The 25,575-nt window shown below is 36.5% G+C and overlaps 1 protein-coding gene across 3 annotated transcripts in view; it reads left to right on the top strand.

Moving 5' to 3' along the window:
- Positions 1-25,575, top strand: part of OLA1 (Obg like ATPase 1) — a 170,993-nt gene that overhangs the window by 15,337 nt on the left and 130,081 nt on the right. For 2 of the 3 annotated variants that reach the window (XM_063099352.1, XM_063099370.1), the window contains 2 exons: positions 6,928-7,071; positions 12,435-12,562. In XM_063099352.1, the coding sequence (XP_062955422.1) occupies positions 6,928-7,071; positions 12,435-12,562 (272 nt within the window). The remainder of the gene's footprint in view (positions 1-6,927; positions 7,072-12,434; positions 12,563-25,575) is intronic. The other variant, XM_063099362.1, reaches the window with a different exon arrangement.

Below are 25,575 nucleotides of genomic sequence, written 5' to 3'. Positions count from 1 at the left end.
AGATCTAAATGTGTGTGTGTATATGTGTGTGTGTTTAAAATTCTCATTTTACAATATGCTTATGGGCTTTATCACTTCAGGCTTAGGCCAAAACTTTTTTTTTTTTTTGGTGGCTGGTTAGTAAGGGGATCAAACCATTTAAATTCTTTGCTTTCACAAGGTTTTTAAAAATAGATTTGAATAGATCAAAATGTCCTAAGTTGCCACTGAAGCCTATATAATTATACTTAGAAATGTTTCTTTTGGGCCGGCCCCATGGCTCACTCAGGAGAGTGTGGCACTGGTAGCGCTGAGGCCATGGGTTTGGATCCTATATATAGGGATGGCCGGTGCGCTCACTGGCTGAGCATGGTGCAGACCACACCGTGCTGAGGGTTGCGATCCCCTTACTGGTCAGAAAAAAAAATAAAAAAAATGTTTCTTTTTTCTTCTTCTTCGTTTATTTATTTTTACATTTTTACACCCACAGAGCTATTGGAAGATACAGATGACGGACTTCATGAGATTGAAAATCTAAGATGAGACAATCTGTGAAAATGGAGATTTGTCTTCCAAGTTTATTTATTTATTTATTTACTTATTTTTGTGGTGGCTGGCCGGTAAGGGGATCCAAACCCTTGATCTTGGTTTTACAACCCTGCACTCTAACCAACTGAGCTTACTGGCCGGCCCTAGACCTTTATTTTTTATCTGATGCTTTTCCCTCTTACTTGTCATGTTTTTCTTCATCTTCTTTATACTAACTTTTCCCATTTGTAAAGGCCTTGCTGATTACCTATTATTAATTATAGTTATATTTAAATTTTTTTCTGGTCAGTATTGTTCTCCCCTTTTAATGGGGTTAGATTTGTTTTTCCAACCAGATTGTCCGCTTACTGAGACCAAGATTCTATTGTTTTGATTTTTGTTTCTAATTCTCACAGGCTTAGCACATTGCTAGATATATAAGGAAGCCTTCTTCAATTGGGAAACTTATATTTGGCAAAGCATATTGTGGTTTGCATATGTGCGAAGAGGGTGGCAATGTATGCATTGGTTTATGTATCAAGGAATTCTTTATTTCTGTACTGTATAGTGGTAGAGGATGGAGAGAGCACAAGTCACATAGGTCCATCTTGACCACATACTCTTATTCCCAAGAAACTTCTAGACATGCTATTTGTTGGTATGGGGATCTGAACCCTTGACCTTGACACCACACTTTAACAAACTGAGCTAACTGGCCCGGCCTCCCAAGTTTAGTTTGTATGGAGGAATTTTTTCTGCCTAAAAAATTATGGAACATTTTTTGCTCTATTTTATCGTATGATATGTTTTAAGAAACTTTTTTTCTTTATTACAAAACATACTTTCGTCTAGGTAGACAGTTAAAAATACTATACTTAGTAATGGCTATAATTAGAAAAAAACTCTGTAAACTGCTGTGTATTGAATGTTCCCCCAGAACTCTTTGGAGCTTGTTCCCTATTAAAACAGTGTTAAGTGGGCAGGAAATCATTGTCAAAAGGTGGGGCCTTTAAGAGGTGATTGGATCATGAGAACTATGCTCTTATGAGTGGATTGATCCACTTATGGAGTAATGAGTTAATGGCTTAATGAGTTATCAGAGACTGGCTCTGGTGGCTTTATAAGAAGAGCAAATGAGCATGTTGGAGAGCTCTTGCCATTCTCGCCATTTGATGGCCTGTGTCACCAGGGACCCTGTAGAGAGTTCCTGTCAAGAAGAAGGCCCTCACTGGATGTGTCCCCTGGACCTTGGACTTCCCAGCCTTCAAACTGTAAAAAATAAATTTCATTTTCTTATACATTACTCAGTTTCAGGTGTTCTGTTTCAAGTAACAGAAAAGGGACTAATACTCTGCTTGTATGGCCTTTTTAGAATTACAGTTGACTCCGATAATAGCAATGAGCAGTTTTTTAACTACAGTATACAAAAGTGTAACAGTACTTTATTTGTCCTCATAATGTTGGGCCCAGATGTTCCATAAATGTTTGAATCAGTATACTTAAATTTTGTCTTAAGTACTTTTATTGCCACATTATGTTGTAATATTTCCATTGTAGGTATACAATATTTTCATTACATTTAATTAATTAATTATTTACAGTTTATTAATATTTTTTTTACATTCTATGATGTTGTTGCAGAGCAGTTGGGGGGGATGGAGTAAGGAGAATGGAGAAAGAAATAGGGTGGGAGAAGGAAGAAGGACGAGGGATAGGGTTGAGGCCTGTGGCACCCCCTTCATTCCTGCAGGGGAGACCAGGGGGCTTCCAGTGGTGGTTTGGTTGTCACTGGGCTGGGTTCAGATCTCAGGGAGGTGTGGCTGAAGCCCTCGCCCTCCTCTGCCCTGGCTCGGGAGAGCTCAGGGTGTTTCCTGCAGTGGTTCAGTGGTCATTGCTGGGCTGGTTGTGGGTGTTGGGGTGGGGGGATGGCTGAGGCCCTCAGACCCCCGCCCTCGGGACTGGTTGCCAGTGTTGGGGGCATGGCTGAGGCCCCCAGCCCTCCACACTCCTTGGCTTGGTAGCCCAGGGGACTTCTGGTTCTTCTAGATTTTATAGGTGTTCTTTGGTGGTGTTAGACCTTCACTAGTTAATATCAAACTTTATCTCTGGTCTTTGAGTATTTTGTTTTTTCTTTCAGTTCTGTGTTGGATTATTTGCTCTTCCCACCACTTAAACTCTGCACTGGAACTAATTTGTCATCCTTTGCTTACTTCTAAAATGGGGACCTTCCTGTTGGGACCAGCACTTGAGCCCTGTGATTGAGCTAAATTGCTGCCTTGCTGCTGGTTCCCTGGGGAAGGCTTTTTGTGCAGCTCAGATTTTGATGGTTGACTTTATAGGTACTTCTGGTCTCCTGAGATCTGGTGCACCTGGGTTGTGTGGAAACTCTGGTCTGGGCCTGAGACTTCTCAGCAAACTGCACCCCTGAAGTTAGTTCTATATTCCTAACCAGTCTCCACTGAGTGGTCCTGTGCTCACTGAGGGCAGATCAGCTGTCCTTGCTGTGTGCCAGTGTTCTCCCAGTGGGCCCGTCTCCCCCACTGCCTGCACTCCAAACACTTCCCATGGGATAGGCCATGTGCAGGTCCCTTGCGATAACTCACTAGCCTCCGAGTGGCTCCTTTTTTTCAGGTGTTGTGGCTCCTCACTTCTGTGTGGGTCCATGGGAACCCTATTAGTGGTCTTGCCGGTCTGGGGGCCACCAAGTCCCTCTTCTCTTCTGCAGCCTCCAAGCAACTTTGTCTGGAGGGCACAGCTGTGGTTTTGCTGGTTCCTGCTCTTTGTGCTCAGCAGCTCCAGCCTGGAAGTGGCCAGGGCTCAAAACGGTTGGAGCGGTTCTTTCTTTCTCTCGTGGTGGCTTCTCCTGCCTTCATGCATCTGTAGGTCTCTCCTCCTTTTCCGCTGAGCTCTAGTGGCTCCAGCTTGGCTGTCGTTGCTTTTAAATAGTTGTAAACTGGTTGATTTGTGGGAGAGAGTGATGCTGAGGACCATCTATTCCATCATCTTGACCAGAAGCTTCATTACATTTTAGCTAAATAAGGACTCATGGACTGTTCTGGCAACCTATTACTTTTTATTTTTTATTTATTTGTGGAGAGGGGAAGAAGATATGGAGAATAGGCTAATCTGCATTACCAATTATTTGAACAGACTTTTGTAGTATTTTTACTTGAGGGAAATATCCTGAGGGGAAAACTGGCAGTGTGCTTACGATCCTCCAAGTCTCTCCCAAATGCTTTGTTGGTTTTCTCTTCTCCAGCTTCAGCTTTCCATGAGGGTAAAGCCTGGATTCCTGCCTCCTTTGTCTACTCAGAATGGGCAAAAGTCCTCAGGGTAAAAAATCGCTTCTTACATGTTTTTTTCCATTTCCAGAATTCTAGGCCCTTCAAACAGATGATTTTTGTATTATGCATTCTTTGTGGCTTTTCTTGTTCTGGATGGAATCTCTGGTCAGCTGTTAGTGTTTGCATTTCATCCAAAAGCAGAGGTTTTCTTTGTACCCCCATACTACAGTTGACTATTGAAGAAATCTGATTGTTTGTCTTATAGAATTTTCCAAAGTCTGGATTTTGTGGATTGCATCCCTTTGTTTTATTTAATATGGTCTTTTGTCTTCAATATTTCCTATAAACTGGTAGTAACATCTAAAGGCTTGATCAGATTAAAGTCAAAGATGATGTACAGTATGTACTTCTGTCAGGAGATACTATTTTTTCCCCCTCTTTTTGCAATATTAACCATTATTGGTGATCATTACCCAGATCCATTAAATTGTTAAGAGTTGCAAAATGGTGGTATTCTAATTTTTTTTTCTTTTCTCATTTATTGGCTGGATATGTCTATAAAATAACCTTTCTTCATCAACTCTTTGGTTACTCTGAAAGTATAGTTTGTATAGGAAAGACACAATAAATACTTTTAGTAGTCTTCAAAAGATTTAATCACCTAACATCCTTAAAAGTTGGCCAGAAAAAGTTTTTAATTTTGTTTTGTTGAAGAGTATTAACAACTCATGGATATAAAATGATTTGATTTGTTACAATCCACTGTAGCTATTCTTATTGATGCCTACATTGGCCCATTTTTGGCCAGTGGGCCTGGTCAAGTTGGCTCCCGAGTGTTTTTGGTGGGACTCTACGGCCTTTAATAACTTCCTTGTTTTTCCTTGGATAAAGTTGTTTGAGATTCATCTTTTATAGTTTTTGTTCCAGACCTGCAACTAGCTATCTCTCCAAGTAGTCCTGGTTGTTTTTAGTGGACGTGGTGTTTAAAGATCATAGTCTGAATATGAATTCTCTTTTAAAAAATTATCTGCTCTATTATATGTGTTTTAAATTGTATTAAGTTTCATAGTCTTTTTGGAAGTAGATGGAGTATACCTTTATAAATATACAGATTATTTTAAATTAAGCATTGTGCCATTTATCTTAACAGGATGGAAATTAAAAGCCAACTGTATAGAAACCGGTGATTTCCTCTTAATCATCTTTCTTGGAGTTTTGGAATTGTTACTAGGCTCTCAGGTTGCCAGTATAAATTCTACAACAGTCAGCATTATTTCATGGGTTGTTAGCTGAGTCTGAATCTAGCCCAGTGTCTTCAAAACCTGACTTTACATCTGCATTACCTGAGATATTGCAGAGACCTACAGCAGTAGGTCTGGAAAGAGACCTGATAGTGTATACCTTTATTTTGAACTGATTCTTTTATAACCAGGAATTTGTATTTCATGAATATTCATAACCAAAAAAAAGAAAGAAAAAAAGCCAAACAGTATCCCCCCTCCCCACAAAAAAGAAAGCTACCGATTTGACCAGTGGTGCTCTAAGTAACCAGTAATGAGTTATGTGCCTATTGTAGCAAATATTTCTACTTGACTCTGAAATGTTTAGTCTGAATGTGATGTAAGAACAGTGTTTAAAGACCTATGGGCAGGAGGCCGAGCCCGTGGCGCACTTGGTTGAGTGCTGCGCTGGCAGCGCGGCGACGCTCCCGCCGCGGGTTCGGATCCTATGTAGGACTGACCAGTGCGCACTCACTGGCTGAGTGCCGGTCACGAAAAACGCCAAAAAAAAAAAAAAAAGACCTATGGGCAGGTATAGTTAAGTATTCTGTTGCTAAAACATACTTCTCACTAGTAGTACTTAGATGAGCCTTGAATATTGCCTTTTGTTTATCACTCTTTATAGGGCTCTCAGAGTTTAGAAAAAAGGTGACTAGTTCTTTGGTCTAAAAGTACAATCAGATGAGCTAACTTTAGTAAGTATAAATTTCTGCTGGTGAGTATAGGTGAATCAGATCTCGTCTGAATAGACATTTTTTAACCTTAAAAAATGTTTGGAAAGGCGAGAACAATCATCCACAAATTCTACCATGCTAACATGACCATTTTACTTTTTGCGTATTCCTTTGTTATCAAATTTGGTCCATATGGAAACATTTTTACAAAATTATATCTAGTCAGAGTTTGCAAGTACCAGTCTCACAATTACCAGGTAATCCTTAGCTACTTTCTCATTTCCTCCAGTTAAAAAAAAAAAAAAGATTATATGACAGTAATTCCCATTTTAAATTCCTCACGTGTCCTATATCTGGAGCAAAGAAAAGTCATTATTGTGAATTCACTACTGTTTCTATTAGTGATGGAATTGAAAAGTAGTACAAAAGAAATTAGTAAGCCTTTAAAAGTCCAAAAATTTTTGTTTTGGATTTTACTCTAATTTTTGACGTTATAGTTATATTTTTTTAAATGTGGCTAGTGTTTATATGAGTTGGTATTCTCTGAGCACATATTACCTGATAAGAATCAGATAATTGGAAAATTAGCAGCCAATTTATTTCATATTAATATTTTTCTTGATTTGTCATACCTTGAAAAAAATTTACATTTTAACTTTCATAATTCACAACTCATAATTCTAGACTTATCAGTAATCCTCACAAGGGAGTCTGAACTCCAACCTTCCATTTCCTACGAGATAAAGCATCTGTTTACCAATTCAGTATGCTTGGGAAGTGATTTACCTAACTAGACACACCTTTCTGTATTTCATGCTAGAGGAGGTTATGTTAGATATAGGTGAAATGGTAACTGCTACTATCAGATACATTATGAAAAAATAGATTTTGTGATATAGGATACTCTAGCTATCATTTGTAATAAAAATTCTTTGGGAACATTCTTTTCAAGTTCCAAATAGACTGAGAAAGGAATATAACCTAATTATAAATCATAAACCGCATTGTTGTAAATTTTATTCATTTCTTTTACTAAAAATGTATTCGTTCTCTTTCCCCCAACCTCCTTCCCAGATTGGTTTTATAATTCCTCATAGATCTTATTTGAGCACTGAAATTAGAGTGAGACATTTTTTTCTTTTTAACCTAAGAATTGATTGAAATTGCTTTTATTCATTTTAGGAAATCTACCTTCTTTAATGTGTTAACCAATAGTCAGGCTTCAGCTGAAAACTTCCCATTCTGCACTATTGATCCTAATGAGAGCAGAGTACCTGTGCCAGATGAAAGGTTTGACTTTCTTTGCCAGTACCACAAACCAGCAAGGTAAGAAATACTGTATGCCATTTTTCATTTGGTGGCCCTGTGTAGACTGAGGAAATATATGTATGTAATATGTTTAAAGTCATGTAGAAGAGTTTTTCTTTCAAAATTAATATAGCATTTTTTTTTTTTTTTTTTTTTTTGGTATTTATAAAAGGAATGTAGAGTACGGAGAAGGATGAGGAAGGATATACCCAGTTAACATTGCAGTTATTTTTGCGGGGGGAATATGAAGTAGAGGGGGTAGTCTGTATTATATGATCTTATTCATGTAAAATTATATCTGTATGTGTATATGTATATGCATAGGAAAAATGTATGAAATGAAAATCACAAACTCATTGATGGTTATCTCTGGGTAGTGGAATTTTTAGGTAATTTTTTCTTTATTCTTAACGTTCCTCTATACTGTTTGATTTTTTTTTATAATAAGCATTTATTATATCTTTAATTAGAAAAAATTAAAACTGCTTTATTAGAGAATAATAAGATAATACAGGTTCATTGTGGGAAGTTCACACAATAGGGAAATATATAATGAGAGGAGTAAAAATCACTTGTACTTCCTCTACTTTGATATAACAGGTGTAAATACTTTGGGGGTATATCTTTCCATACTTTCCCTTCAATGTATGCACACTTACTTACAGAAATAGGATACTTTTTAAACTTGGGGATGTCTGAATAGGTTCCTTAGACTTGACATGTCCAAAATGGACCTCTTTTTTTTTTGGTGGCTGGCCAGTACAGGGATCCGAACCAGTGACCTTGGTGTTATAAGGTGGTGCTCCAACCAATTGAGCTAACTGGCCAGACCCCAAAATGGACCTCTTAATTTCACCTTCTTGTGCCCAATTTTTTCTTTGAAGACTTTCATAATTCAATAAGTAGCACTATCATTTCCTCGGTTGTTTAAGTCAGTGCCCCAAATTTATCCTTGATTCTTCTCTGCCCCTGGCCTGCCTCACATCCAGTCTATCAGCAATTCCTGTGAGTTCTGACTACAAAATGTATACTAAATTTATTCTCTTTTCCCACTTTGTCTACTAGTTGTATCATCCATTTATGTTTTTGATGAATTATTGCTATGGTGATTCTCACATGGTGATTTTGTAATTCCATCATTCCTTCTTCATTGTTGGTTGACATTCTGCTGCTAGGAAAAACTTTCTTGCCTTCATTTATTTATTCATGTATTTATTCAGATCAATGTCATACAATTGGCTAAAATCTGTCACAACTGTTAATATCATGTCAAATTATATCCCTCAAATTGGGTCCTCAAGTTTACTTCAGTGTCCTTTTAAAAAACTTTGTGTTTTTAAATAATTTCAAATTTATATAAAAGCTGCAAAATTACACACAGTTCTTATATACCCATATAAACTCAGATTCTCTGAATCTTTGAGAATAAGTTGCAGGCATAATGCCACATTGCACGTCAGTTCTTCAGTTTGTATTTACTAAATACAAGGTCACTCTGCTACATAACCGCAGTAAACCATCAAAATCAGGACATTAACATTGATTCAATATTACCATCTAATTCACAGACCCCGTTTAGATTTTTCTAGTTGTCCCAATAACTTTATGCTTTATATAAAGGTTCAGAATCCAAACTAAGATGATATGTTATGGGTTTTATGTGTTTTATCTCTTTAGTCATCCCCAATCTGAAACAGTTTCTTAGTCTTTCCTTTGTCATTTTTGAAGAGTATAAGCCAGTTATTTTCTAGAATGTCCCTCAGTTTGGGTTTGCCCGATATTTCCTCATGATTTATACATTTTTGGTGTAACACAGAAGTGATGCTATATTCTTCGCAGTATATCATATCTGAAAGTACCCAATATTGGGGCCGGCCCGTGGCTCACTCGGGAGAGTGCGGTGCTCAGAAAGTACCCAATATTGATTTGTCCCTTTACTGGTAAAAATAACTTTGATCACTTGATTTATAGGGTATTTGCTAGATTTCTCCACTGTCAAGGTAGTTAATAACATTGTACTTATTAATTAACAAGTAATTAGTATATATTTTTAAAACTCCGTAAATACCCTCTTCCTCATCAAGTCTTCACCCAACCCATCATTATTAGGCTGATGATTTCCAAATGGTGATTTTCTAATTCCATCATTATTTGTAGATTTATTAATTGGTGTTCTACTATAGGGGAGAGGTTTTGCTTATCCCCTATTTATTTGTTCGTTTATATATTTATATCATTATAGACTCATGGTTTTGCTTGTAAAATTACAATTTGTTAGTAGCATTCTTTATTTTCTTGCTGGCTTCTGTCTCTCTCTCTTTTTTTTTTTTACATGTCCCAGTCATTCTCTGAGCATTTCCTTGCTACTGGTGCAACGAGGTATTCAAGGTATTCCCTATTCTTCTTGTATTTTCCCTCCCTTGGCCTTGGAGTTACCCATTCCTGCAAAGAGCCCTGGTTCTTTTTAGAAGAGAGTGATACTTAGAAACAAAGAGTCTGGATATAGTTGTGCTTGTTGCTACTGGAGTGTTGCTGTTCCTATGTTGTCCTCTCAGTGGGTGGAGCTAGAGTACTCGAAACTTCTTAGTTATATAGCAGGTCTTATTTTTTTTTTCTGGATAAAAGAAAAATCATACTTAGAAGTATCATTCAATCTATTTTTATTGAAGAAAAATTTATAAATGCTTTGGTATCCTTTGTTCATTACAGTATAGTGATTAAAAAGATTTTTAACATTTTAGTCTCAAGAGAGTTTCATATTCATATATTTCTGTTGTAATCTTTGTTATTTCCTACTTATATTTGCTTTTGGTTTACTTTGCTCTTCTTTTTCTGTTTTCTTAAGGTAGAAGTTTATATTACTGATTTGAGATTTTTCTTATTTCTAATATAGGTGTTTACAAGTATAAATTTCCCTCAAAGCACTGCATGAACCATGCACCCTATAAATTTCGATATGTTGTGCTTTGATTTTTATTTCAAAGTACTCTCTAATTTCTCTGTGATTTCTCTTTTTACCCATTGTTTATTTAGGGGAGTGTTGTTTAATTTCCACACATTTGTGAATTTTCTAAATTTCCTTCTGTTATTGTGGTCAGAGAGCGTATTTTCTACGATCTTAGTCTTTTAAAATGTATTAAGACTTGTGGCCAAAAATAAAAATTAAATTAAATTAAATTAAATTAAAAAGAGTTTCATAGGATCTAAAAGTAATATTTTGCCCAAGTAGTCATGAAGTCATTGGTATAATACATCAGAAATCCTTGAATTAATAGAAACAAAAATCCTTGAATTAAGCCTTAAGTTTTTATTTTTTGAGATGCTGTATTAATAATTTAAACCTTTGTCCTGTCCTTAAATCAAGAATCATAATTAAGAAACTCATTTTCATTAAAAAATCAAATCTCAGAGCTAGAGATCTTCCTGTCTAGTTTTCTTATAAAAAGAAACTTGAAGCCTAGAAGGTTGAAATGATTTGCCCACAATCACACTTAGTTAATGTCAACCAGGAATAGAACCCAAGGCTGCAAATTCAGTGTCTTTTTACTCATCTGCATGCTACCGTACTTCATATTTATCATATGGGTGGTTTTAGTTGTTAGAAATTATATCTTGTAGGATAAGTTTGGTTGCATTTAACATATTGACTTAAAGAATTGATTTATTGAGTTAGTAACAGATAGCACTGTGTTTAGCTCAGTGGTGCCATCAAGGACCTAGTTTCTTTCCCCATTCCACTTTACGTTCTTCATCAGCTTGATAATAAAGTTGCTTTCCCCTGATGGTCACAGGATGTCTCTTGACTCTTGGAACTGTATACTTTCTCTTCTGTTTTCAGAGTGAAAGAGAATTGCTTCTAGAAGCTCTCTCAGAAGACTTGATGAGTTTGTATTCAAAAACCTTCCTCATCCTTTCTAGCAAACCTCTCTTTAAGTCTTTTGAGGCAAATAGGGCAAGGTGAAGGTCCTAGCATCATTGATTGTGTCTAGGGATGAGATTAAACTGATTAGTATAGGCCTGAGCCACATGCCCCACTTGGAGAGTTGGGGCCGATGAAGTACAGCAAGCTTCTCTAAAGTTCTGGGCTACACTGGAGAGGTATGGCTCCCAAATAGAAATCAGTGTAGTTACCAAGGAAATAGGCAAGGGATGCTGAGGAGGCAATTGCAGTATCCAACAATAAAAAACTAACCATGTTTATGTGTTTTCAGCGGATTTGCTGGTAATAATTATCAATTAATTTCTATCTGTAATACTTGTTTATAGAACAATTGTTTTGAAAGGACTCATTTTCCGTGCAGATAATAGGGAAGTCTTTTGTTGAGCTTTTATATTGTACTTTATTGGGTAGTGAAATTCACATTCTGAAACATGAATGCTCTTAAAAATTGACAAAGGATGCAAGGTTATACCATATATCTTTGTCATATGATATTGACAGTAGCTTTTATTTGCTCATATACTTAAATCTCCTTTTTTTTTTTTTTTGATGCTAGCTCGCGTAGGGATTGAATCCTGGACCTTGGTATTATCAGCACCATACTCGAACAAACTTATCTAACCTTTTAGCCCCTTAAATCTCCATTTTTACATGGCAGACTAATTTTCCTAATTTGGTTTCTAACTTGTGTTAACTATGCATTTTCTTAGCAAAGCAAAGGTTATTTTGTATATACATCTAATTCTGTTGCTATTATTAACATCTAGGTTATTACTGTGCTTATAACTGATTCTCACCATTACATGTCATTTTTGGCTATGTAACATATATGATGATTAAATGCAAACCCAGACAATCTGCGTTTGAATTCAGTTTTGTCACTGCTAGCTGAATGATCTTGTATGCAATAGAGTTCTTCATTTGCTTCTCTGTAAATTATGTTTATTAAACAACACTTATTTTGTAGAGTTGTTTTGAACTTTGGAATGAGATAATACATGTAAAGTACTTAGTCTAGTACCTGGCACAAAGTTTTGTTGTGCCAGCAAAGTAAGTTGGCTCATTTTGTGACAATTACCATGCCCTGTATCAGTATACTGTTTAAATATTCTCTGCTTCTTTAGTGTGTATAAGCATTTGCCAGTTAAGTGTTATAATAAAATCAATAAGAGTTTTAGCCACAGAGACGCAGTGAGTACATCTATTCTGCTTTAGTTTTCTCCTTCATTTTCCTAGGTAGGAAAGTCCTAATGCATTAACAGTTTTTTTTAAATTTCATTTTTGGGGGGCAGATGCTCATTATCAAATGATTATTGAGTGCCTTCTGTACATTGTTCTAGAAAGGAAAGAATTAATTTATGTGAAATGTTTGGAGAATTCATTTGGTTAATAAACAGGTTCTTAGTACTATTTCATAATAAAACCATCTTTTGTTTTTCAGCAAAATTCCTGCCTTTCTAAATGTAGTGGATATTGCTGGCCTTGTGAAAGGAGCTCACAATGGGCAGGGCCTGGGAAATGCCTTTTTATCTCATATTAGTGCCTGTGATGGGATCTTTCATCTAACACGTAAGTATAGTTGTTTATTGAATCATTGATTTCATTAAAGTCAGTGTTTTCTTTCTGTTATTGTTCAAATAAAATTAGAAATGATTAATAGAAGATTACTTTGCTTTACAAGATGAATCATGGGTTTGTTAATTTGTGACTTTAATGTAAGTATCATCTCAATATGTGAAGTCTTATTTCATTGCAAGTATATGCTGAATTGATATTATACTCTAATTGAATTTTATCCCCTGTTCTGGATTAGAGCCATTGAGAAGTGTTTCTGAGTGGAACTTTGTTGATTGTAAAGGCATTTTGAAATTTTCTTAAGTTGTGGAATTTTTCTGCATTCTTGCTTTTCCACGTATTGAGAAGGCAGAACTGATAGAAAAGGGGATTCTATTAATTTCAAAGGAGATAAGGGCACCCAGATTATCTATTAGAAATGAAAGTATTAAGGAGAAATGATAGATGAGCTTGTCCTGAGAGAGGGAGATAAAGCAAATTAAGAAAACAGGTAGAACTGCGGGTTGTTTTGTTTTCTTTTGACTACAAAAGTGAGTCAAAAACATAGTAATTCTTTGACAAAATAGAAGGGTTCAGGTTAAGGCTTAGGTCAAGAATGCATTTTATGGTAATAGTATTGTAATGAGTAAATTAATACAAACAAAGAAAACAAGTTTTACATGGGTGCCAGCTGTTGTCTGGTTCAGTACTTTTGTGTTACTGGTCCTCAAGTGGATAACTATAGCAATTGAGAATGAGCATTTAGGAAATTTTATAGCAGTTTGACTAATTTTTTTGTCATTTGAATGAAATAATTTTAAAAACTGTGTTAGTACTTTTTGTATGCCTTTCAAAAAAATTGATTTGCCTAGTTAACTCATTTTCATTTTACAAAGACTCACCACAGATAATTTGAGAAGCACTGATCTGTGTTGTTTCACCTTGGGTAGAGTTATGCAGAGACCTTCTGGAAGGCTTTGCGGTGTAGGCAAAGAATGAGGTTATGTAGGGGGGAGAGATTCAGTTGTGTAGAGAAGTGTTAACCAAAATTCTGTACATTGGCAAGAACCTCTTTGTTTTCCCGATGGTTTGTTTTTCTACTGGTTCTGGTGATTTTGATGTCAGGATTTTAAAGTGAGGGTGGAGTCAAGTGTGACTCCTGTGTTTCTGCACTGTGACAGTTGAATGAATCCTAATGCCATTCACAGAGATGTTAAAAATAGAAAGAGCAGCAAGATGAGATGAGAGAGAGATGATGAGTTCAGTTTGGGACAATTTTTTGAATTTTTGTACCTGGGACATCCAGATAGATATCTATCAGGAAGTAGGATTGAGAGGACAAATGTGACAGAAGGACGGGGCAAGAGAACTGACTTGGGTGTGAGAGTGATTAAACTGAGTGGAATAGAGCTTAAAATAGAGTAGGAGTGAAAATAGGAGAGGACTGAAAAATGAAAGGCTCTGATTAAAAATGTAAGGATCTGATTTCCTGATGAGGTTTTAGAATAGGTATGCTGGATATAAGGGGGTTTTGTGGTTAGGGAGGGATATTTGACCTAAAATTTTCAGAGCTGGAGCAGTTTAGGGTGATGGTAAGTTCTTGATGATGGTCTGAAACCATTAGTAAATGGTAGTAATAAATGTCAGTTTGTTGTTTCTTACGTAATAGTCAATAGTCATCTGTTATATTTTTCTAACCCTTAGGGGAAAAGATGAATTTGGTTAGCAGCATACATACTTTATTTCATTTGGGCTAAAGATATCATCGTTAAGAAAGGAAAAAGATTTAGTTAAACTAGATACAGTCCTTTCTTATAGTGATTGATTTCAGAGATGTTGAAGTGTGAAAATATGCATCTTAGAATTGGTGAAATATGGTATATATTACTGTATAGTGTATAGAACACCCAATGATACATTTTAAAAAACTCCACAGAGTTAGAAAAGAAGACAGAGTTTAGAAAGATAAGAGTTTGGAGAGCTTACTTCGAAGCTGTGAAAATAGAGAATTCTGTTTTTGTTGGGTTTCTTTTTTTTGGCAGCTGGCCGGGAAGGGATTCCAAACTTTTGACTTTGGTGTTATCAATCAGCACTATGCTCTACCGAGTGACCTAACCAACTTGGCCAGCCTGAGAATTCTTTAATTCCAAATTATGGTATATTTTCATCTTCAACAATTAGATTATTAAATATGAGTGTGCAATAAAATTTTATCTTTCATATTGCTCTTTATTTGAAGATTATTTTCTTCAAAATATTTTAAAGTCACCAGAAATGCAGTTCTCTTATTTATTTATTTATTATTCATTAGTTAAATAGTAAATGCTTTCTGTTTTGGGTGCTGGGGATATAGTGAGTAGCAGAATCTGATAAAGTTTTTGCTTTTATGGAGCTTCCAGTCTAGTGGTGGAAGTAGACAATGAATAATTGTATTAATAGATGTATAATTACAGTGTTGGATCTGAGCTTTTTTTTCCTCCTAAACTTACTGGTGAGTTGTTTGTCTATTTGCCTATTACTATGTTTGAAACTTGTTTTAGTTCTTAACTTCATCATTTCTTATTTTTGTGAGTAATATATAATCCAGTTTTTATGTTTACATGTTTTATTGTCTCTATTTTTCTTTTAGACAGTTGGTTTCAAACTACTAAGGAAAAGGAGAGTATAGAGGGTGATGATATATATTAGCATTCAGGGTGTTTTTCAGCTTTCTATTAGAACTTCTGAAAGTTAGGGAACAGAAAAATTGTTAATGGGAAGTTTTGTGGTTTCTCATTTGAATTTTAATTTATTAATGTTATGTTTCTCTCTGTTAATATGATTAATTTTTAAAAATTAACTTTTCCCTCACCTTGTTTACTTCCCTTGGTATTAGAAATATTTAAAATATATAAATTTTCTCAAAAATTTGTACTTGTTTAAAATGTAAACATATACTTCGATAGGTTTGGTTTGGCTTTAAATCTTTAGATCACTCTATCTTATTCATTTGACACTTATTTATGGAGCACCTCTTAAAAGAGTGCTAGATGCTGAGAGATCTAATGGTGAATAAAAACAAATACAACCCTTGCCTCCATGGAGTTCATAATCCTGTGGATTGAATAAATGGTCACGTAATAGATGTCCTTTTCCAATTGTGTAGAAATAACAGAAAATACATGTGTGTGAGTGTGTGGTATAACTTTGAGGAAACAACGGTTATGTTGAAAGGTAAAGGTTGAGTGGGAGCTAAAGTTGCAAATGGAGGAAGAGGAAGGTTGATTATTCAGAGTAAATGGCTTTTTCAAGGCCATGTGGTTGAAGGGAGACTGCTGCCTTAAGAATGTCAGTGTGGATAAAACGAAAGATGAGTAGGAGCAATGAAAAAAGAGCCCACAGATGTGGTTGGGGATGTCACCATGTTCACCATATCAAATATTTCCATCTCTGATGGCTTAAATATAAAGGATTTAAAATGAAGAGTTGGGGCGGGGACAGATTAAATTGTTCCAGGAGCTTATTTTGCAATTATTTAGTTTAGTTGTATTGTTAATGTTTTAAGAACTCACAATTGACTAAGGTACATTTTGTTATAAAACTATACTTTTGATATACTGATAATGATTTTCATAGATGAGGTTTGAGCATTAAAAAATGTAGAATATTTTTTTGTGTAAGAATCTATATACACATTACTAGTTTGCTTGCCCCCAAATAGCATCACCCTCCCACCCGCTCCGTGAAGTTTGTTGCCTAATGTGTAGATATTTCAGACCACTCCCCCTATTAGTCATTTAGAGTTCTTTTTAAAGTTTTATTCTTAATGGTTTTCTTGTTTGCAAAATATACTGATAAGGACATGGGAGATGGTAGAAATAATGAAAGATTATCTTGTTTGCATGTGTGCAGATCTGGCGTTATATTTGTCTTTTAAAGTGTATTTTCCAAGTTCGTGTGTGTTAATTCATACCTGCGGATTCAGCTATATAAACAGGAATTTATCTTCACTAAACACATGTTGCTGATGTGAAAGTTAGGTCTTATTTTGACACATGAAAATATAAAAACTGTCAGATTTGTGTGGGGAATTATGAGAGTTTATCTTTTTATTTTGTGATTATCAGCAAAGTTTTATGGGAAGTATTTTTGTAGTACAAATGAATCTCGTTTATAAAAATTAATTAGAAAACAGAATCAGTGTCTTCACTTAGTGTAGGGTCACTTATTTTAAACTAGTTTAAATGTTTAGAGAATTTTTCCAAAAGAATATTGATTTAAGAATGAACTATAATCTACTGTCTATGTGAAATTTCACATATAGTTTATTGAAGATACTCTTTATCTTGTGTGTAAGCCAGTTTGTAGCAAATGTGGACCAATTTTATATAGTAGGTAGATGCAGCATTAAATTTTTTTTTACATGCAGTAACATGGATGAATCTCAAAATAATTATATTGAGTAGAAGAAAGCAGTCTGAAAAAAGCATATACTATAACTTCATTTATATAAGATTCTAGAAAATGCAAACTAATCTATTAGAAAGCAGATCAGTGGTTGCTTGGGGTCAAAGGGGTGGGGAGTGGCAGAGGGAGGGGTTATAAAGGGGCATAAGGAAACTAGGGGGTGATGGATATGTTCATAATCATGATTGTGGTGATATTTTCACAGGCATATGCATATATCAAATTGTACATTTTTTGTACATTTTATTATATGTCAGTTTCACCTCAATAATGCAAAAATTGTGGGATATTTTATTTTTTTATTTTTTATTTTATTTTAAAAAATTTTTATTAATATTATTTTTTTACATTCTACAATGTTGTAGAGCATTTGGGAGGGAGAGGAAGAGGGAGAGGGGAAAGGGGAAGGAAATGGGATGGAAGAAGGAGGAAGGAGGAGGGGTGGGATTGAGGCCTGTCGCAACCCTCACATTCCCACAGGGGAGACTGGTGGGCTTCCAGCGGTGGCTTGGTTATTGCCAGGCTGGGTGCAGATGTCAAGGGGGTATGGCAATAGCCCTCGCCCCCCCGCCACCCCAGCTCAGGAACCCGGGGCCCTTCTTGCTGAGGATTGCTGGTCTTCACTAGGCTGGTTGGGGGGCGGGGGCGTGGTTGAGATCCTCAGCACCCGCCCCCCACCCCCCTGCCCTGGCTTGGGCCTGCAGCAGCTCGGTGGTCATTGCTGGGGTGGTCGCACTTGTCTGGGGTGGGGGGTGGGGAGTGTGGCCAAGGCCCTCAGCCCTCATCCTTGGGATTGGTTGCTGGTGTCAGGGGGCATGGCTGAGGCCCCTGGCCCTCCTCACTTCCTGGCTTGGTAGTCCAGGGTACTTCCGGTCCTTCTAGGTGTTATCATTGTTCTTTGGTGAAATGAGACTTTTACTAGTTATCAAACTTTGTCTGTTTGTGGGTACTTTGTTTTTTTCTTTCAGTTCTGTTTTGGATTATTTGCTGTTCTGACCACTTAATCTCTGCACTGGAACTAATTTGTTGTCCTTTGCTTACTTCTAAAATGGGGGAACTTCCTGTGGGGACCAGTACTTGAGCTCTGTGGTTGGGCTAAATTGTTGATTTGCTGCTGATTCCCTCATGATGGCTTTTGTGCAGCTCAGGTTTTAATAGTTGACTTTATAGGCACTTCTGGATTTGGTGAAATCTGGTACACTGGGTTTATAGAAACACTGGTCTGGGCCTGAATCTTTTCATCAAACTGCACCCCTTGCAATTCTATATTCCTGACCAGTCTCCTCTGAGTGGTCCTACACTAATTGGGTGGTAGATCAGCTGTCCTTGCTGTGCCCCAGCATTCCCTTGGTGGGCCCATCTCCCCCACTGCCTGTGCTCCAGACACTTCCTATGGGGTGAGCTGTGCTTCAGTCCCTTGCGATGACTCACTGGCCTCTGAGTGGCTCCTTTTTTTTTCAGTTGTTGTGGCTCCTCGCTCCTATGTGGGTCCACAGGAACCCTGTTGGTGGTACTGCTGGCCTGAGGGCCACCAAGGCCTTCTCCCCTGCAGTGTCTGAGCAGCTTCATCTGAAAGGCACAGCTGTGGCTTTTTGCCAGCTCCTGCTCCATGTGCTCAGCAGCTCCAGCCTTAAAGCGGCGGTGGCATGAAACAGTTGGAGCGGTTTTTTCTTTAGTGGCTTCTCCTACGTTCATGCAGTCTGTAGGTCTCTCCACCTCTTCCCCTGAACTCTAGTGGCCCCACCTTGGTTGTCATTGCTTTTTAATTGTTGTAAGTTGGTTGATTTGTGGGAGAGAGTGACACTGGGGACCATTTATTTCACCATCTTGACTGGAAGCCTGGGATATTTTTTTAAAAAACAACTTTTTTTATTTTGTTTTTGGCTAGGAGAGATTTGCTTGTTCTTTGCTTACCTTGATTCTTTCAGTAGTGTAAGCATTAGAGATGATGTTGTATTTCTAGGTAATAGCAGGTTGGTAAAGCTATTTGTATTGATTTCTTTTTTTATTGAAACATAATTAATTGTACATATCTGTGGGGTACAGTGTTGAATATCAATACCTGTGTGCAATATCTGATGCTCAGATCAGGATAATTGTTTCATTCAGCCTTACACATTATAATCATTTTTTGTGGCCCTTTATCAATTTCTCACTAACTCTCCCTTCCCCTCCACCTTTCTCACCTCTGTTGGCCTCAGTTCTGTTCTCTCCTTTTGAAAGTTCAATGAATTATTGTGATTGTTGTATCTTTCTTTCTTTATTTTTTTAGCTTCCACTTATGAGGGAGGACATGCAGTATTTTTCTTTCTGTGCCTGGCTTATTCCACTTAACAGAATTTTCTGTAAGTTCATTCATGTTGCTGTGAATGGCAGACTTTCATTTTTTTTTTTTTTTTTTTTTATGGCAGAGTAGTATTCCATTGTGTATATATACCTCATTTTCCTTATCTAGTTGTCCGTAGATGGACATTTAGTTTGGTTCTGTGTCTTAGCGATTGTAAATAGAGTTGCAATAAACGTGGGAGAGCAGATATCCCTTTGACGTTATGATTTCCATTCCTTGGGGTATGTATGTATGTAGTGGGATTGCTGGGTCATATGGCAGTTCTATCTGTGGTTGTTTAAAGAACCTCCATACCATTTTCTATAATAGCTGCACTAATTTACAGTCCCACCACAGTGTAGGAGGATTCTCCTTTCTCCATATCCTCGTCAGCATTTGTTGTTCTCTGTGTTTTGGATTATGGCCAATCTAACTGGGGTGAGATGATATCTCAGTGTGGTTTTCATTTGCATTTTCCTGATGCGTAGTGATGTTTAGCCTTTTTTCATGTGTCGGCCATTTGTATATGTTCCTTTGAGAAATGCCTATTCAGCTCTTTTACTCATTTTTTAAGTGGGTTACTTGTTTTTCACTGTTAAGTAGTTTGAGTTCTTTCTGTAGTCTGGATATTAATCCCTTTTGCAGGTGTGCAGAAGCTTTTTAGTTTGATATAATCCCATTTGTTTATTTTTTCTTTTGTTGCTTGTGCTTTTGGGGTCTTATTCATAAAGTCTTTGCCCAGTTCTGCCACCTGAAGTGTTTCCCCTGTGTTTTCTTTTAAGAGTTTTATAGTTTCACATCCTACGTTTAAGTCTCTAATCCATTTTGAGTTCATTTTGGTATATGGTGAGTGGTTCGGGTCTAGTTTCATTCTTCTGCACACAGATGTCCCCCATCACTTACTGAAGAGGCAATCTTTTCCCCAATGTATGTCCCTGTTACCTTTGTCAAAGATCAATAGGATGTAAGTATGTGGGTTGATTTCTGGGTTCTCTCTTCTGTTCCATTGATCCGAGTGTCTGTCTTTATGCCAGTACCATGCTGTTTTGGTTACTATAGCTTTGTAGTATAATTTGAAGTCAGGTAGTGTTATGCCTCCAGCTTTATTTATTTATTTTTTTGCTCCAGATTGCTTTGGCTATTTGGGGTCTTTTGTTGTCCCACATGAACGTTAGGATTATTTTTCCTGTTTCTGTGAAGAATATCACTGGTATTTTGATGGGGATTGCATTGAATCTGTAGATTGCTTTGGGGAGTATAGACATTTTCACAATGTTAATTCTTCTAATCCAAGAGTGTGGAATGTCTTTTCATCTTTTTTTATCCTCTTTCATTTCTTTCAGCAGTGATTGTAGTTCTTGTTGTTGGGAATCTTTCACCTTCTTGATTAAGTTTATTCCTAAGTATTTTATTTTTTTGGTGACTATTGTAAATGGGCTAGCTTCCTTGATTTCTTTTTCTGCTAGTTTGTTATTGGAATATAAAAATGCTACTGATTTTCATGTGTTAATTTTGTATCCTACAACTTTACTGAAATCATTTATCAGCTCTAAGAGTTTTTTTTGTAGAGTCTGTAGGTTTTTCTATATAAGATCTTGTCACCTGCAAACAGGGACAGTTTGACTTCTTCTTTTCCAATTTGGATGCCTTTTATTTCTTTCTCTTGCCTGATTGCTCTGGTTAGTACTTCTGATACTGTGTTAAATAGGAGTGGTGAAAGTGAGCATCCTTGTCTTGTTCCTGTTCTTAAGGGAAAAGCTGAAAGTTTATCAGGATGACACTGGCAAAGGGTTTGTCATATATGGTGTTTACTGTGTTGAGATACTTTCTTTCTGTACCTAATTTGCAGAGTCTTTATCATGAAGAAATGTTGAATTGTTTCAAATGCTTTTTCTGCATCTGTTGAGATAATCATATGGTTTTTGTCCTTGATTTTGTTGGTGTGGTGTATCACATTTATTGATTTGCATATGTTGAACCATCCTATCATCCCTTGGTGAATCCCACTTGATTGTGATGTATAATCTTTTTGACGTATTGCTGTATTCTGTTTGCTAAATATTTTGTTGAGGATTATTGCATCTATGTTCATCAGAGAACCTATGTAGTTTTCTTTTTTTGTTGTATCTTTTTGTGGTTTTGGTATCAGAGGGATGCTGGCCTCATAGAGTGAGTTAGGGAGAATGGCCTCTGCATTTCAATTTTTTTGAGTAGTTTGAAGCAAAGTGGTGTTAATTCCTCTTTAAATGTGTGGTAAAATTCATCAGTAAATTCTTCTGGTCCTGGGCTTTTCTTTGTTGAGAGGCTGCTAATTACTGCTTCAATCTTATTGGTTGTTATTTGTTCAGGTTTTCTCTGTCCTCTTTGTTCAGTCTTGTTAGTTTGTATGTGTCCAGAAATGTGTCCATTTTCTCCAGGTTTTCAAATTTGTTTTTGCAAAATTGTTTATAAATGTCTCCAATGATTCTTTGTATTTCTGTGGTATTGGTTGTAATGTCTCCTTTTTCATTTCTCGTTTTTGTTATTTGGGTCTTCTTTTTTTTTTTAGTTCACCTAGCTAATGTTTTCTCTATTTTGTTTATCTTCTCAAAAATACAACTTTTTATTTTGTTGATTTTTTAAATTGTTTTTGGGGTCTCTATTTCACTTAGTTTTTTTCTCTGATTTTAATTATTTCTTTCTGTCTACTAATTTTGGGATAGGACTGTTCCTGTTTTTCTAGTTCTTTGAGATGTAGTGTTAGGTTCTTTATTTGAAATCTTTCTGTTCTTTTTGGTATAAGTGCTTATTGCAATAAACTTCCCTCTTAGTATTGCTTTTGCAATATCTTGTAGGTTTTGGTATGATGTGTCTTTATTTTCATTAGTTTTAGGACATTTTAAAATTTCCTATTTAATTTCTTCTTGGACCCATAGGACATTCAGGAGCATGTTGTTGAATTTCCAAGTATTTGTATAATTTTTAGAGTTTCACTTGTTATTGATTTCTAGTTTTAATCAGTTGTTGTCTGTAAAGATACTTGAAATGATTTCATTTTCTAAAAATTTGTTGAGACTAGATTTGTCACCTATTGTGTAGTCTATCCTGGAGATTTTTCCATGTGCTGATGAGAAGAATGTATATTCTATAGTTGTTGAATTAAATGTTATGTAGTTATCTGCCAGGTCCAATTGGCCTAAAGTGTAGTTTAAATCCTGTGTTTCTCTGTTGATTTGTTGCCTAGATGATCTGTCCAATGCTCAGAGAGGGGTGTTCAGGTCCCAACTATTATAATATTGGGTGTCTATCTATTTCTGTAGCCCTAATAGTGTTTGCTTTATACATCTGGGTGTTTCCATGTTGGGTGCATATATATTTATGATTGTTTTGTCTTCTTGCTGGATAGATCATTTTATCATTATATGATGGCCTTCTTTGTCTCTTTTTATGGTTTTTGTTTTAAAGTCTATTTTATCTGATATAAAAACAGCTACTCCTGCTTGTTTTTGGTTTCTGGTTATGTGGTATATCTTTTTCTACCACTTCACTATTAGTCTGTGTGTGTCTTTATAGGTGAGGTGAGTCTCTTGAAGATAGCATATAGTTGGGTCTAGCTTTTTAATCCAATCAGATAGTTGGTGTCTTTTGAACAAGGAGTTTTATCCATTTACAATTAGGGTTGTTATTGAAAGTTACTGTCTACTCCTGGCGTTTTATCAATTTTCATTTGGATGTTTTTAATATCTTTTGTTGGTTTCTTTCCCTTTTATTGTTTGTCTCTGTTTTCATTGTCCATATTCATTGTTTAAGTTGCATGTGTGCCTCCATGGCCTAGCACTAGAGCACTTAGTGATTCCTTGCTGAGGGTAGTAGCACTGTGCTGGTTTGTTGGGGGTGTGGGTGAGCTCTCAAGTTCTTGGGGGAAGTGCCTGTGTGCTCTGTTGCCCTTTAGCTGGGGTGGGTGGCCCTGGGTGGGCTTGTTGGTACCCTGGCTAATTTCCTGTTACCCTGGTGGGTACTTGGGTATATTGGAGCTCCTCAGTTTGAATAGGTGACCCTGGGCGGGGTTTCTCTTTCCTCTTTCATAGAGGTTCTCTTTCCTCTTTCATAGAGGCAGAGGCTCTTTTTAGGTCCTTGCTTCCCCGTTTTGGGGATGGGTTGGTGGTGATTGCGAATTTTCTTCCCTTCTCTTTTTTGGATATCCTGGTTACTGCATTCTCTGTGGGTTCTGCATGTGTCTCTCCCCGGATCAAGGCAGTCATGTGGGCTCTGCACATACCTTCTACACCCAGGTATGGTACTGTGTGTGACAGTATAATTCCCCCTGTGAGTTGGGCCACAGGTCGCAGGTCTGCACTTGCTCACCTCTTTTCCCTGGCTCCATGGGTGACTCTCTTCATGTCATTAAAGTTGATTGGTGTGTGTCTGTCTGCATGGAGATGCTGTCAGAAGTGGCAGTGGCTGTGGTGGACCACCTGTGTGGAAGCATTTTCTGCCATCTGCAGGTCTTGCAGGAGCTGCCTGCAGCTGCTGAGGTCCCTGGACACACTTTCTGCTGACTGCTGTTATGGTGGAGTGCTGCCCCCAGCCACTGAAGTCCCTTAGTACGCTTTCTGTCATCTTATTTATATTAATTTACAAGTAAAATTAACCTGACTTTCATGAGTCTTAAAATTTTGTGAAGAATCTTCAATTTTGGTGCAATTACAGTGAAATTATCTGTCGCTGTCATACATTAATTTGGTAAGTACAGAATCTTTTCAGCCAGAGAATTCTTTAAACTTGATTCTATAATAATGGAATAGGCAAGTTTGTTAGTAGATTAATTGGGCAAAACATTTAAAAAAGTGTTATTTATAAAGTTTAGGCATGTACATATTTTATTTTTAAAATTATCATACTGTACAATTGCCTTTTTTGGGTATGCAGTTTTATGTATTTTGACATATGTATGTATTTGTGATACCACCATAGCAATCACGATACAGAACACTTTAATCGCCCCAAAAAACTTCTTTATGCTGTCTCTTAATAGTCACAGTCTCCCCATACCTCACCCTGGCAACTACTCATCTCTCCTCCGTTACTGTAGTTTTTTTCTTTTTGAGAGTTACATAAATGAAATCAAAGGAATGTGCTTTTTTTGTTGTGTTTTGATAAGATGTTTACAGATGGAAGGTAATGGTGTTATTAGTAGTTCCTCTGGGCCCATCCGTCAGACATACTTCTGTCTGGGGGGGGGGGGGTGAGGTTAATCCAGAGGGAATTGGTTTTCTATGTGTTGTTTTTTTTTTTACTTTTTTAGTTTTCTTTAATTCCATTCTATTATGGGTCTTTTAGGTGTCTTTAAATACCAAAATGTTCTTTTCACTCTTGCTGTTTTTGGAAATTTTGCTTTTATTTTCTTCCAAAGTTTAACTTTTAAAAATTCTTAGTAAAATTTTGTCTTAAAGCAGACTAAGTCTTAAACTTAATGGCCAGAGCTGCCTATATCTAAAAACATATAAAATGCCTGGAAAATACAGAATTTAGTGAAAATGGTAAGATTCCTGTATTTGTCAGACTTTTTCACCCAGAAGCCCTTAACTGCCAAGGATGAGGAACATGAGGGCTTTTGGTGTACGTAGTGTAACTCAAGATACTCACTTCAAGGAAAAATTTTTGGAATCCTGTGGTTTGTTCATGCAGTACAGGCATATGGGTATAGAGTAATTTTATGTGTCATCTTTGTTGAAAATATTTGTCTTTTCCTTGGATTTCTTCTACTACTTTTCTACTTAGAAAGTTTTTAATTTTCCCTGAGAGAGATCAGGCAAATATTCACAACTCTGTTCTTCTAGTTAATTTAACCTCATTCTTTTATTGTGATATAAAATATATTAATGTGGTGCATAAAATGCACAAATCCGGAGTATACATCTAGATGCATTTGTACACACGTTTATACTTGTGTAACCATTGCGTAGGCCAAGATATAGAACATTTCTGTCATCCTTACCAGGGTGATCACTACTCTGACTTGTATCATCATCATCAGTTTTATTTATTCTTAACCTTTGTATAAATGTAACCATACAATCTATATTCTTTTTTGCCCCTCCTTTTTCTCAATATAGTGTCTGTGAGATTCATACCTATTATTGTGCATATTGGTATTGATAATTTGTAATTTTGTCAGTCAGAAATTTGGATTTTACCCGTTTTGAGGCCAATATTCAGGATTATATCACTTAGTTAACAAAGCTCTAGTTTGTAGAAGGAAATACATATCAATCCA

Source organism: Cynocephalus volans, chromosome 1 (genome assembly GCF_027409185.1).
Source record: "Cynocephalus volans isolate mCynVol1 chromosome 1, mCynVol1.pri, whole genome shotgun sequence".
NCBI classification, from domain to species: Eukaryota; Metazoa; Chordata; class Mammalia; order Dermoptera; family Cynocephalidae; genus Cynocephalus; species Cynocephalus volans.
This window is presented reverse-complemented; position numbering and strand designations above follow the sequence as displayed.